Genomic DNA, 14,449 nt, shown 5'->3' on the forward strand with positions numbered 1-14,449 from the left:
CAACTGATGGAGCAAGAACAACGTCATACTGTGGACAGTATCCAAGGCTACGTATACCATTGTCCTGTTCTCTGTGGATATGAAGGTTCAAATTGCTAGGAGTAGAATACAGTAATTTTCAGAGCTGGAACAACCATTTGCTGAATAATGGATATATTTAGAAATCGCAATTTGGTTTCAGGCTGAAGGTGATTGTGTTTCAAACTATAGCAAAATAGACATGTAGCCTAAATAAATGCCATTGCCTAATTTGATTCAATTAAGCTGAATTTCACTACCAGAAGGATGATATGTACACAACTTTGTTGTGTATCCAGCAAAAATGCATTATTAATGGTGTTTTTCATTTTGTTCTGGATGATGCAGAGAAAAGACATTCACGCTGCCTACATTTTGACTGTTCTGTAGGGGACTAAGCGTTTAATGAAAGACAGAAGAATAAAAAGATTAGCCAGTTCTGAGTTGGATAGATTAAGGACACAACGTGATGCGTTTTAGCATTGACCGTGAAACTGAACGAAGTTGCTACAAACTATGATAAGGACAAGCGTCCAGTTTAGCGTAGTCTAGACTAGAGATAAGTTTAAATAGTGTTTAGAAGTATGATTTATTTTTGTAGGATGGGACCGGTATATGTGGTAAAAAAACAAAAAACAAACTGAGAGACTGAACGTGTGTGAGAATGAGTCAAGCGGGGGCGATTTGCAGTAGCAAGACCCGATACTCATTTTTTTTTTTAAAGTGCCTTTATATTATCAATGTTATCATGATGTTATCACGGTCGCTCTCCCGGAAGCGCCTGGCGACGGTTACCAAGGCGCCTCTGTTTCTAGGGAAAGCTGTGACGAGTTTGACTGAAGGCGGGGCTTGGATAATGAGTCAATCCGGAAGTGGAGTGTCCCTGTGCACTTTCGGAGGTGTCAAAGAAAAGACGTCGCCGCGGACAGACTGTAACGCAGGCACGCGCGCGCAGGAGATTATGAAATGTAGAGGGACGAAGAAGGGGACGTCGGGCTGCTATTATCCGCGCTAAATGTCCACCCAGAGTTTCTGAATGAGACACGTCTGAATGGCGGTAGAGCTGAGGTAGAGGAGGGGGTAACAGCGCGGATATGGGAAAGACTGAATCCGGAGAGACGGTGGGGTATTGGCACCGGTAAATGGGAGACACCTGGAGTCGGAGGACAGAAAAGTAAGGGGCAAAAGACCAAACACGGAGAACCCCCGACAGACGACCCGTCTACATTTGGAGCAATGAAGAAAGGTAAACGGAGATTAGATTATGGCCAGGTACCTGGCTAGCTGGCACGCGTGACTGCATGTCTCTTTCGTGGTGTGTCAGTGGCACATAGCTTGCTAATATTAGCTACATTTCTGTCTTAAACGGCTTGTGTGTGTATCTTTATGCGTATGTGTATGAGAGAGAAACGGACCGACTGTCCTATTTGTTTTCTTAAAACCCGTCTAACGTTATTTTAAATCGAGCGCGATAAAGTAAGATAGTTGGGGCAGCCTAACAAAATCGGATCAGCTGTCAGGTAGCCAGTTAGCCTGTCATGTTGGTCCGAGCTTTAGTACCAAGTATTTTGTATGTTAGCTTGCCTGTTGGTTTATTGTCAAACTGTATTTATCGGCGAGTGCGAACCCCGTCCAAGCCTGCTGGACCTTTTGCACATATCCTGACGCACGCTTCAACTATCAAATATCCCCATTTAAAGAGACATGACCACCGCGTTTAGAAAAATAAGTGGGAACTGTTTTGTTTATTCTCTGTATTATTCAAATTGTCTGCCGATACTTGTACGACAGGAAAATCGGCAGCACAACGCGAACGAACTAGAAAGCTAAAAATAACTAATGTATGGTTTCAATAGAATTCAAATGGTGGTTTTGTAAGAAACCGAAACACTGTAGGCTAGCCAAGTTATCTGTTTAACGAGTAAAAGAATGTGGTCCGCGCAGGTGATATTTTTTCAACAAGTGTTTGAAAGGAGAACATTCCTTCTCTCATCTGTAACCTGCACAACAACGGGAATTTCCTCCACGGAAGCCAAAAAATAGGCCAACCTGCCCGAAACTAATTTGATGAATCTGCAAAACTAAGTTTGAGGTTTTTCCTCCCCCTGTCTCGCGTGAGTTGAACTTTGACCTTTGGTTTCCTGTGAAGTATCCTACCAGGCACTTACACGTTTTTTTAACTAGAGAGAAAGAGAGAGGGAGGGAGTGAGGGAGGGAGGGAGGGAGGAGGGGGTTAAGAAGCCAGCAGTTTTTACTGGTCATGTTCTCATGTGCAAGTGGAACTTTTCCCTCCTCTCCTGGCCCTCCCCCTTCCATGTCACCCTTCCTCTCTGTGCAAGTTCTGATGTGGAGAGAGAGAGACACTGTGCCTCTGAGGGAATGAGACTGCTCGGTCTTCAGGTACAAAACCATCATAACTCTGCGTGTGTGCGTGTGCGTGTGCCCGTGTGTGTGTGTGTGTGTGTGCGCGCGTGTGTGTGTGTGTGTGTGTGTGTGTGTGTGTGTGCGTGTGTGTGCGTGCAATCGTTCACCTGGCTTTACCTTCCTCGTTTGTTCTCTTTTACACTCACACACACACTTTCTCTCTCCCCCCACTCCTTCCATTTGTTAACCTTTAACACCAGGCGCTTGCTTCATTACTCTCTCTTCCATGTGTCAGTCTTCTGTAAAAATGGCCTTTCTTTAAAATCACACACTCTCAGTCTCTCCCTCACTCCTTGAACTTCTCATTGTGTAAAACCTTTTTTACTGCTTTAAGAACACTACTGAGATGACATGGATCATCATGTAACCCGTTAAAGACAAAAAAGTCTTTCTCTCCCTCTCTCTCTTCTCTCTCTCTCTCTCTCTCTCTCTCTCTCTCTCTCTCTCCCTCTCTCTCTCTATTCTCTCTCTCCCTCTCTCTCTCTCTCTCCCCCTCTCTCTCTCTCTCTGTCTCGCTCACACTCTCTCTCCCCCTGTTCTTTTCTTTCTTGCTCTAGACCATGTGTTTTTAATGAAAGGTTTAACCCTGCATTGGCCAATCGGGATAAGTTTTATTTGCTTAATGGCAGCGTTCCCTGGAGCGGACGTCTTTAAGAGAAAGGGTCTGCGAGCTTTGCCTCCGCTCACCAGGCACGCTGTTATTGTGCTCTTCAGTGCTAAAATGGTTGCGAGGCATTTGTTCGTCTGCGTACGGGAATTTGAGCTGGGCCGGGTGGCCTCGGAGTTTGGAGGCGAGACGGCAGATGTTTGCAGTTTTGGTCATGCATGAATCGCCTGTGTTTACTGGACAGTTCATGCTCCAGGTTTTGCAACAGTGAAAATGGCACGTGGAACTGTTCTTGCTTTTTGCTCCCAGTTTGCAACTATGTATTGCAATATAGCAGCTCCACAAGTGCTTTCATGTTGTATGTTATCAAAACGTGAAGTTTTAGAAAGGAGGATAAAATGAGGACTTACAAGAAGTAAAAAAAAAACTAAAAAAAACAAAAACAAATTCTAGAAAATGTAGTGCTCTGCAGTGTGTATGTGTGTGTGTTTCTGTGTGTGTGCGCATGTGTGTGTGCGTGTGTGTGTGTGCGCGCGAATGCTGTGAAATGCCTTGTGATCTGCTACAGTCCGCTAAGAAGATAGCCCTGCGATTAGTCACTGCTGTACCGGAGAGATTACTGGGCTTCTCCTTCAGGTTAATTGGTGGGGACGTTTCTGGGTTTGAAACCTCTTGCAGGGTCACATGAGAAGAGCTGCTTTCCGTTAGCCCCTTTTCTGTGTCAGAGGGTTTTTTTTTGGGTGTTTCTCCAGAAAAGTGGGCCAGAGCTTGTGTAACTTTTAAATAAGTTGAGAATGTTCAGAATGTGAATCATATTTACCAGGAAAACATGCATAAAATGCCTCGTCATCATTCCAGGCAGTTTTATCTGTGGCCATGTGCGGCTCTGATGAGAGAGGACATCTCGGACCCTCAGCAAAACCGCCTCTCACCCGCCTTCACCACGGCGATGTGACGATCCTATTGGTTTATGTTGGTCGCCGATACGTTGCGATTGGTTTATATTGGTCGCTGATATGTGCGATTGGTTTATATTGGTCGCTGAGATGATGCGATTGGTTTATTTTGGTCGCTGAGACAATGTGATTGGTTTATATTGGTTGCATTCTGTGTAGGTCAGGCTTGTGAGGCTAGCCCATGGAAATGATGGCCTGCTCTTTTAGAGCACTATGATATGATAGATATGATATGATTGATTTGCTATGATTGATGTGATATGATATGATAGATATATGATTATATGATATGGTTAATAAATTATAGATACGATGGAAGACGATGTTAGAGTGTGTGAGGTAGGAGCCGCTCGTCCTGCCTCATTGTTCTGCTTGTCATCCATACTGTGTCCAGCACTGTGACACGTCTGGGCTTGTGTTCCCTAAGGGGCTCAGTCTTTACTGCTTCACCTGGGAAACTATTCCACACTCTGACAACTATGCAAGGAAGGAAACCTGCAACCCCCTGGTAGACAGACCTGGTCTGAGAGAGGGAGAGCTGGAGAGGGATAGAGGGAAGAAGAAAAGGTGTGGAGAGAGGGAGGAGGGACTGAGGGAAGAAGAAGAGGTGTGGAGAGAGGGAGGAGGGACTGAGGGAAGAAGAAGAGGTGGGGAGAGAGGGAGGAGGGACTGGGGGATAGAGGGAAGAAGAAGAGGTGGGGAGAGAGGGAGGAGGGACTGGGGGATAGAGGGAAGAAGAAGAGGTGTGGAGAGAGGGAGGAGGGACTGAGGGAAGAAGAGGTGTGGAGAGAGGGAGGAGGGACTGGGGATAGAGAGAAGTGAAAGAGTGAGGGAAAAGAGTGGGTGGGAAAGATAGAAGAAAGGTGCTGAGGAAAAAGGAGAGAAGGAACTGAGAAAGAAAGAGTTTAAGTGTTCAGTGAACCTTTTCATCTTTTCTCCCAGAATTTACAAGCGCTGTGAACTTCTAAGGAGGCAGTTCTGGCCCCAGATGTTTGCTGTAAAACGGTCGTATGGCCAGAGAGGATTGAGTTTAGCGTGTAATGTAAACTTGAGCTTAAAATGCGCTGACCGAGTATCCTGATGGGTTGTTTTATGATCAGACCTGCCACGTTCCTTTATGTTCTGAGCCTGAGTTATAGCTTGAGTTGGCCGTCTTTTTGATGAAGGGTCTTTGCTGTCATGTACTGTATTTACATTGCCCATCCAACCGATTCCTCTTTCCAAACCTCCCGCTCCAAGCAACAGTAATGATCATTTCTGAGTAAGAGAATTTATCAAAATAAAAAAAAACTATAATAAAAGGAGAAATGATCCTCTTCCTCTGTGGATTAAATGCTTCTTTATGCATGAACTCATAAATTGAGTCCGCTAACTCATGGGAATGGTTTGTGTATAACTGGTGGAGGGGGCGGGCTGACATGTGGCTCAAAGTGTCAAACCACACAACCGAGGGCAGGAGAGCAGGCCGTCTGTGGAGACAGCAGAGTCCGGCCAGGGTGCTGTTAGACAGAGAAGAGTCTGTACAGCTGGTGTACTGTTAGAGAGAGAAGAGTTCGTACAGCCGGTGTACTGTTAGAGAGAGAAGAGTCCGTACAGCCGGTGTACTGTTAGAGAGAGAAGAGTCCTTACAGCCGGTGTACTGTTAGAGAGAGAAGAGTCCTTACAGCCGGTGTACTGTTAGACAGAGAAGAGTTCGTACAGCCGGTGTACTGTTAGACAGAGAAGAGTCTGTACAGCCGGTGTACTGTTAGAGAGAGAAGAGTCTGTACAGCCGGTGTACTGTTAGAGAGAGAAGAGTCCGTACAGCCGGTGTACTGTTAGAGAGAGAAGAGTCTGTACAGCCGGTGTACTGTTAGAGAGAGAAGAGTCTGTACAGCCGGTGTACTGTTAGAGAGAGAAGAGTCTCTACAGCCGGTGTACTGTTAGAAGAGAAGAGTCCGTACAGCCGGTGTACTGTTAGAGAGAGAAGAGCCCGTACAGCCGTGTACTGTTAGAGAGAGAAGAGTCGTACAGCCGGTGTACTGTTAGACGAGAAGGGAGTCTGTACAGCCGGTGTACTGTTAGAGAGAGAAGAGTCCGTACAGCCGGTGTACTGTTAGACAGAGAAGAGTCTGTACAGCCGGTGTACTGTTAGAGAGAGAAGAGTCCGTACAGCTGGTTTATTGTTAGACACAGAAGAGTCCGGACAGCTGGTGTACTGTTAGAGAGAGAAGAGTCCGTACAGCCAGTGTACTGTTAGACAGAGAAGAGTTTGTACAGCCAGTGTACTGTTAGAGAGAGAAGAGTCCGTACAGCCGGTGTACTGTTAGAGAGAGAAGAGTCTGTACAGCCGGTGTACTGTTAGAGAGAGAAGAGTTCGTACAGCCAGTGTACTGTTAGACGGAGAAGAGTCCGTACAGCCGGTGTACTGTTAGACGGAGAAGAGTCCGTACAGCCGGTGTACTGTTAGAGAGAGAAGAGTCCGTACAGCCAGTGTACTGTTAGACAGAGAAGAGTTTGTACAGCTGGTGTACTGTTAGAGAGAGAAGAGTCCGGACAGCTGGTGTACTGTTAGACAGAGATAACCAGCACTTTAGGGAGCATGAATATCACTCCATAGAGCCTGGAACAGGAACAAACAGCCAGTGGCTACAGCTAAAACAGGAAGTGTGTTTCCCACAAACTCATTCATTCATTCATTCATTCATTCATTCAGCCTTTATTTCATCTCCAGAAACCATTGAGGGTGAATAAATTTAACTCCTTTACAATGGTGCTGAGTTACAGATGTCTAAACAGAAGAACAGATATTAGTTGTGCGGTAAAATAGAATTTAAATAAATAAAAAGCATTTCTTGTTGAAAGTATTAGCAGTTAAGTGCAACAGAAATTAAAAAGTTACACAGACTTAATGAGTAAATGGAACATACTTAAAATATTTATGACAGAAAACATCACAATATTGCAACTCTTTGCAATATATGGGCAATATACACTCACCAGCCACTTTATTAGGTACACCTGTTCAACTGCTCGTTAACGCAAATATATAATCAGCCAATCACGTGGCAGCAAAGACGATCTGCTGAAGTTCAAACCAAGCATCAGAATGGGATTTTCACGCACAACCATCTCTAGGGTTTACAGAGAATGGTCCGAAAAAGAGAAAATATCCAGTGAGCGGCAGTTCTCTGGGCGAAAATGCCTTGTTGATGGTGGCGGTCAGAGAAGAATGGCCAGACTGGTTCGAGCTGATAGACAGGCAACAGTAACTCAAATAACCACTCGTTACAACCGAGGTATGCAGAAGAGCATCTCTGAATGCACAACATGTCGAACCTTGAAGCAGATGGGCTACAGCAGCAGAAGACCAACTCGGTACTAGCAAGGTGTACCTAATAAAGTGGCCGGTGACTGTATATTTGTAAAAAAAAACAAACAAAAAAAACCAGTTGTTAAATTTTTTTATTTTTAAGGCTGCATATGTGCAGTATGTTGCAGAATATGTACATTGTACTGCAGAATGTGTGAGTGGGTGGCTGTATCGCAGCCTAGCCTGTATGCTATACTTCCCCACCCTGATGTATGTACACAGAATCCCATTGTATATTTCCCATCGAGGCGTTTAGCGGAGGCTGTTATCCAGAGCGATTTGCACGGTTTGCATTGCACATGCAGTCTGTTTATCCAGCCGGAGGTTTGCTGGAGGAGATCAGGTAGCTTGTGCAGGGTGCTGCAGCAGCGCCCCACCTGGCTCCCTAACCCCACGCTGTCCCCCGCCGACGAGGCAGACGAGACTGGTGTGGCAAGGCCTCGGCCGGTGCTGGGTGAAGGCGAACACAATGTGACCGGATGCTAACAGACCGAACGCTAACAGGCCGACGCTAAGCGACGCTAACAGGCCAACGCTAACAGCCGAACCTAACAGCCGAACGCTAACAGGCCGAACCGAACAGACCGAACGCTAACAGACCGAACCTAACAGACCGACGCTAACAGACCTGACGCTAACAGACCGAACGCTAACAGGCCGAATGCTAACAGCCGAACGCTAACAGGCCGAACGCTAACAGACCGTAACGCTAACAGACCGTACGCTAACAGCGGCAACGACCTACTAACAGGCCGAACGCTAAACAGACGAACGCTAACAGACCGAATGCTAAACAGGCCGAACGCTAACAGACCGAACGCTAACAGACCGAACGCTAACAGGCCGAACGCTAACAGCCCAACGCTAACAGGCCGAACGCTAACAGTCCGACGCTAAAGCCGTACGCTAACTCCGTACTCTAACAGACCGTACTAACGGGCCATACGCTAACAGGCCGACGCTACAGCCAACGCTAACAGACCGAACGCTAACAGACCGTACGCTAACAGGCCGTACACTAACAGGCCGAACGCTAACAGACGTACGCTAACAGACCGAATGCTAACAGGCCGAACGCTAACAGACCGAACGCTAACAGACCGTACGCTAACAGGCCGAACGCTAACAGGCCGAACGCTAACAGGCCGAACGCTAACAGGCCGTACGCTAACAGACCGAACGCTAACAGGCCGTACGCTAACAGGCCGTACGCTAACAGGCCGTACGCTAACAGGCCGTACGCTAACAGGCCGAACGCTAACAGGCCGAATGCTAACAGACCCAACGCGAGACTGAATGCCAGGAGAACAGGAGAGCCGGCTGGTGTAGTTCTCCTGCGTAGCGTACAGCCGGTCGTGTGTTTTACTCCTGTTACTTCTGTTAAGTGTGTACTTCTGGATAAAGGCTCAGTCTGTCCTTGTGTGCACTTGTACTCTTATCTTGAGTCCACTCTGCTCTCAACAATGATTAACTCTGCTGGAAGTTCTCCTGTTCTAACTCCCCTCTCTTCTGTGCTCTCTCTCACTCTCTTTCCCCCTCTCCCTCCCTCCCCCTTCCTCTCCTTCGTTCCCCTTCTCACCCTCCCTCTCCATCTGTCCCCCCTCCCCCCCTCTCTCACAGGGGAACTGCACGAGGCTAATGTCACAAACTCGTGCCCCCCCCCCCACCGCGCCCGGTGCCCCCCCCCAGCCCAGTCATTCTCTCTCTCCTCTCTCTTTCTCTCCTCTCTCCCCCGGTCGTCTCTGCCAGCCCCCTCAGGCATTCCTTCGGTTTCCTGAGGAAATCTGTGTGCCCCCCCACTCTTAACCTCTTCTAAACGCCCATAACACTCACTCCATCACCCTCTCTCTCTTCCTCTATCAATCACTCCATCACCCTCTCTCTCTTCCTCTATCAATCACTCCATCACCCTCTCTGTTACTCTCTCTTTCTTTAACAGTCACTCCATCACCCTTTCTGTTATTCTCTCTTCCTCTATCAATCACTCCATCACCCTCACTGTTACTTTCTCTCCCTCTATCAATCACTCCATCACCCTCACTCTTACTCTCTCTTCTCCCCCTGTCTTTATCTTATAGATTTGCACCCTCTCTTCCCTATTCTCTCTCCCCTCTTGCAGACTGATTGGACTGTTCCATTTTTTGCTGCACTCTGATTGGACCGTCCTGTTTCTCCTGCACTTTAATTGGACCGTTCTGTTTTTTTTCCCCATTGCTGTGTTGGGACTCCCATTCTGCCCCTTCTTGCTGTTCTGATTGGCTGGTGTTTTCTAACTGTGTTCTGTCTCCTCCCCCCCCACAGTCCTGTCCTCGCTGCGCTCTCTCCTGTGGTGTCACTGGGCCATGGTGCGGAAGAAAGGCGTGGTCATCCTGTGTGGAGCCTTCCTATTCGTCGCCTGGAACGCTCTGCTCCTGCTCTTCCTCTGGGGGCGGCCTCCCATTGGCCGGCTCGGGGAGGTGGGCGGCGCCGAGCCGGGTGGCAGGGAGGAGTGGGGGGCCGGCAGAGGAGGTGGGGCCGACCTGGCGGGGGAAGTCATCCGATTGGCCGAGGAAGTGGAGTCGGAGCTGGAGACCCAGAAGCACCTGCTGAAGCAGATACAGAGTCACCGGTCGCTATGGGAACGGCGGAGGGAGGTGGGAAAGAGAGCGATGGCGGCGGCGAAGGAGGAGGAGGAGGAGAAGAAGAAGGGCGGCGAGGCAAAGGGACGTGCTGAGGGGTCTCCTCCACCGCCCCCGGCCCCGCCCCCAAACCAGAACCAGAACCAGAACAGCGTGGAGAACGCGGACCAAGTTATCAGCAAAAACGCCAAAGGTTCGCTGGCCCCTCCTCCTTTCCATAGGGGGGGGTCGGACGCCGTCGCAGAGGAGCCGCCGGCGAACCGGAACAAGCCGGCCACCCTGGTGACCCCCCCGCAGGCGGTCATCCCCATCCTGGTCATCGCCTGCGACCGCGTGACCGTCAGGCGCAGCCTGGACAAGCTGATCCAGTACCGCCCGTCCCCCGAGCTCCACCCAATCATCGTGAGCCAGGACTGCGGCCACGCCGACACGGCCAAGGTGATTGGCTCCTACGGCGCTCAGGTGACCCACCTCAGGCAGCCCGATGTCTCAGACATCCGGGTGCGGCCCGAGCACAGGAAGTTCCAGGGCTACTACAAGATCGCCCGCCATTACCACTGGGCCCTGAACCAGGTGTTCACCGTGCTGTCCTACGACACCGTCGTCATCGTGGAGGACGACCTGGAGGTAGGACCGCCCGCCTTCCACCTTCCTACGGTGTTTTTGCTCTGTGTGTTTTAATATAGGCGGCTGCTAATAATACTAATACAACAATGAAAGGAAGGACAATTTATTCCTTTGGATTAGAGCTCATTCACCCAGCTGAAGAAACGTTTGTTGTTATTTTTAAATCCTGTGTGTGTAGCTGCTCTCGTATAAAACAGTCCCCCTCCGCCCTGGCTGCACAGATGCATTCAGGGGCAGTTCCGTGTGGGTTCACTTATTTTAAAAACTGAAATGTATGACATGTGACATGAAAAACAGCTTTTTTTCTTTTGTGAGGTCAGCGGTCTCTCAGACAGTTTCTCAGACAGGTTCTCTCAGACAGTTTCTCAGACAGGTTCTCTCAGACAGTTTCTCAGACGGTCTCTCAGACAGTTTCTCAGACGGTCTCTCAGACGGTCTCTCAGACAGTTTCTCAGACGGTCTCTCAGACGGTCTCTCAGACAGTTTCTCAGACGAGTTCTCTCAGACAGGTTCTCTCAGACGGTCTCTCAGACGGGTTCTCTCAGACAGGTTCTCTCAGACGGGTTCTCAGACAGTTTCTCAGACGAGTTCTCAGATGGGTTCTCAGACAGGTTCTCTCAGACAGGTTCTCTCAGACGGTCTCTCAGACGGGTTCTCTCAGACAGGTTCTCTCAGACGGGTTCTCAGACAGTTTCTCAGACGAGTTCTCAGATGGGTTCTCAGACAGGTTCTCTCAGACAGTTTCTCAGACAGGTTCTCTCAGACGGTCTCTCAGACAGTTTCTCAGACAGGTTCTCTCAGACAGGTTCTCAGACAGGTTCTCTCAGACAGTTTCTCAGACAGGTTCTCTCAGACGGTCTCTCAGACAGTTTCTCAGACAGGTTCTCTCAGACAGTTTCTCAGACGGTCTCTCAGACGGTCTCTCAGACAGTTTCTCAGACAGGTTCTCTCAGACAGTTTCTCAGACGGTCTCTCAGACGGTCTCTCAGACAGTTTCTCAGACGGTCTCTCAGACGGTCTCTCAGACAGTTTCTCAGACGGGTTCTCTCAGACGGTCTCTCAGACGGGTTCTCAGACGGTCTCTCAGACAGTTTCTCAGACGGTCTCTCAGACGGTCTCTCAGACGGTCTCTCAGACGGTCTCTCAGACAGTTTCTCAGACAGGTTCTCTCAGACAGTTTCTCAGACGGTCTCTCAGACGGTCTCTCAGACGGTCTCTCAGACAGTTTCTCAGACGGTCTCTCAGACGGTCTCTCAGACAGTTTCTCAGACGGTCTCTCAGACAGTTTCTCAGACGGTCTCTCAGACGGTCTCTCAGACAGTTTCTCAGACGGGTTCTCTCAGACGGGTTCTCTCAGACGGTCTCTCAGACGGGTTCTCAGACGGTCTCTCAGACAGTTTCTCAGACGGTCTCTCAGACGGTCTCTCAGACAGGTTCTCAGACGGGTTCTCTCAGATGGAGTTGTTGGTGTCTTCTGGGCGGAGCTTAATCGCGTTGCTGGCATGTTGCCGTGGAGCCCTCGAATGATGGAAACTGTCTCTCCTCCTTTCGCCCCCTAGGTGGCGCCGGACTTTTTTGAGTACTTCCGGGCGCTGTACCCGATCCTGCGGTCGGACCCGACGCTGTGGTGCGTGTCTGCGTGGAACGACAACGGGCGGGACGGGCTGGTGGACGTGGGGCAGCCAGGCCTGCTGTACCGAACCGACTTCTTCCCCGGCCTGGGCTGGATGCTGCTGCGGGACCTGTGGGCGGAGCTGGAGCCCAAGTGGCCCGCGGCATTCTGGGACGACTGGATGCGTCAGCCGGACCAGCGGCGGGACCGCTCCTGCGTGCGGCCCGAGGTTTCCCGGACGATGACCTTCGGGCGCAAGGGCGTGAGCCTGGGCCAGTTTTTCGACCAGTACCTGCGCTACATCAGGCTCAACTCCGAATTCGTGCCTTTCACCCGGCTGGACCTGTCCTACCTGCTCAGGGACGGGTACGACCGCAGGTTCCAGAGCCAGGTGTACGGCGCCCCCCTGGTGAAAGTGGAGGAACTGCAGCAGGGGGGCGCGCTGAAAGGGAATGGGCCCTTTCGGGTGCAGTATTCCAGCCGGGACAGTTTTAAGGTCCTGGCCCGTAACTTGGGGGTGATGGACGACCTGAAGTCGGGGGTCCCGCGGGCCGGCTATAGGGGCGTGGTCAGCTTCCTGTCCCGTGGCCGAAGGGTCTACTTAGCGCCCCCCCCTGGCTGGAGTCATTATGACACCAGCTGGAGTTGAGGGAGGGGACACTAGGTGGGGGGGGGGGGGTTATATTTCATGGAAATATAAATCACGAGCGGAGGTGCCAGGAAGGAAAGGAGGAACAAAACAGCCTCTCCAAACCAAAGTAAATATGAAAAAAAATCTTCTTTTTAAACTGCCCCCCCCACCGGAGGGCCTGTTCCTCTCGTCTTTTCTCACCGTATGCACTCGACTGGGATCCGCCGTGCCACTCTGAGACTCCGGACCAATCAGAGGAAGAGGGTGGCATTGTGGGCAGAGACACAAAAAGAAGCCCCTCCTCACTCCTGGAGAAAGCGGGAAATGCACCAGGTGCAAAAAAACTAAACAAACAAAACAAAATGGCTACCAGAAAAAGGCGCAGTCGTGGGAGTTTCGGTGTCAGATGTCCGGTGGAGAAGGTGGAGCAGGTTAACCGGGTCGATCTCTGCCTTCTACCCTGCGTGTCCAAACTGGGGTTTGAGAAGGAATGTGTCCTCTGGACACTTTTTTTTTTCTGTAAAAGTTTCTCAATCTGTCTCAATTTTACAACAGGACCGGGTATGGGGGACGGTTGGGAGATTTTAGGTTTATTTGTAATATAATAAATGAAGTTAGATACGCAGAGAGAAATTACCGTTTTATTTGATTCATGCAGATGGAATAATAATAAAAGGATTTTTTTTTTGTCAAATGGTAGTTGATTATATTTTCTGAGTGCTTGATGAAGCCCATACTGTGCAGTTAAGCGTCACGCACCAACAGTGCACCAGTGATGCGTTTCCTGTTACAATCCAGTTTTCAGGGCGTGCTGTACACTTACAAAAAAAAAAAACTCAAAACAGGAAATCGTTTAATCCCCATGACATTACAACAGCTGTCATTTAAGATTAGGTTTGTTTAAAAACCAATGTTTATTATGTACCTTATCGCATTTTCCATTTAGCGTGGATGAAGATCAAAACCTGGTGCTGTGTGTGGAGGGCATAAGTATATACTTTTTTCTGAGGTTCTGGATGGTTCTTCAGTTTTGGTCGTGTTATTAAGGTGAGGTGTGGAAACACTGCCTGGGATGTTTTTAACTTTAATCCATGGAGAATAAAAGAGAGAATTTTAGAGTTTAATGTTTGTCTGTAATTGTGTGCGCATGTTTCATCCCTTTCAGCCGAGGGACCTCGGGCACCATCCTGGCCTCCACACGTCCACGTCTGGAGGTTAGTGACTGTCGTTGGCCACAGTCGGTGGCGGGGGTGGGTAAGGACGGCCATGTCTGGAGCTTAGTGACTGTCGTTGGCCACAGTCGGTGGCGGGGGTGGGTAAGGACGGCCATGTCTGCTCTCATTTACAGTCAGCTCCATAATGTTTGGGACAAAGACTTCTTTTCTTTCTTACACTAGTGTTACTCATTCTTCCCCCTTTAGTGCATTACTTAGTACCAAACTGATTCGTTATACTGATTCACCGATTCCATGTCGGTGTTCTAGAACTCCAACTTTCAATTAGCAGTAGCGATTGTGACATCAGCATTAGAATGTTCACTGAAGAACATTCCGATCGCATATTTATGACCTCACGGCCTGAAAGGCTCTACAGCAGTTCATTAC

General features: G+C 49.3%; 1 protein-coding gene across 3 annotated transcripts; it reads left to right on the forward strand.

Moving 5' to 3' along the window:
- The first annotated feature begins 863 nt into the window (after window positions 1-863).
- On the forward strand, window positions 864-13,969 carry mgat1b (alpha-1,3-mannosyl-glycoprotein 2-beta-N-acetylglucosaminyltransferase b). Of its 3 annotated transcripts, XM_064349212.1 has the most exons (4): window positions 864-1,264; window positions 2,358-2,418; window positions 9,659-10,602; window positions 12,162-13,969. In XM_064349212.1, exons 3-4 carry the CDS (start codon window positions 9,700-9,702, stop codon window positions 12,861-12,863), a joined length of 1,605 nt encoding a protein of 534 aa, XP_064205282.1. In that variant the 5' UTR covers window positions 864-1,264; window positions 2,358-2,418; window positions 9,659-9,699; the 3' UTR covers window positions 12,864-13,969. The 3 variants fall into 3 exon arrangements, with proteins under 3 accessions (XP_064205282.1, XP_064205281.1, XP_064205283.1); XM_064349211.1 differs by lacking the exon at window positions 2,358-2,418 and having other exon boundaries at window positions 866-1,264; XM_064349213.1 differs by lacking the exons at window positions 864-1,264; window positions 2,358-2,418 and adding an exon at window positions 4,433-4,572.
- The last annotated feature ends 480 nt before the right edge of the window (window positions 13,970-14,449 follow it).

The sequence above is a fragment of the Anguilla rostrata genome, chromosome 8 (assembly GCF_018555375.3).
Source record: "Anguilla rostrata isolate EN2019 chromosome 8, ASM1855537v3, whole genome shotgun sequence".
Lineage (NCBI taxonomy): Eukaryota > Metazoa > Chordata > Actinopteri > Anguilliformes > Anguillidae > Anguilla > Anguilla rostrata.

Coding starts and splice junctions, on each gene's coding strand:
- mgat1b (XM_064349211.1), top strand. Junction 10,603..12,161: donor TCGTGGAGGACGACCTGGAG/GTAGGACCGCCC, acceptor TTCGCCCCCTAG/GTGGCGCCGGACTTTTTTGA.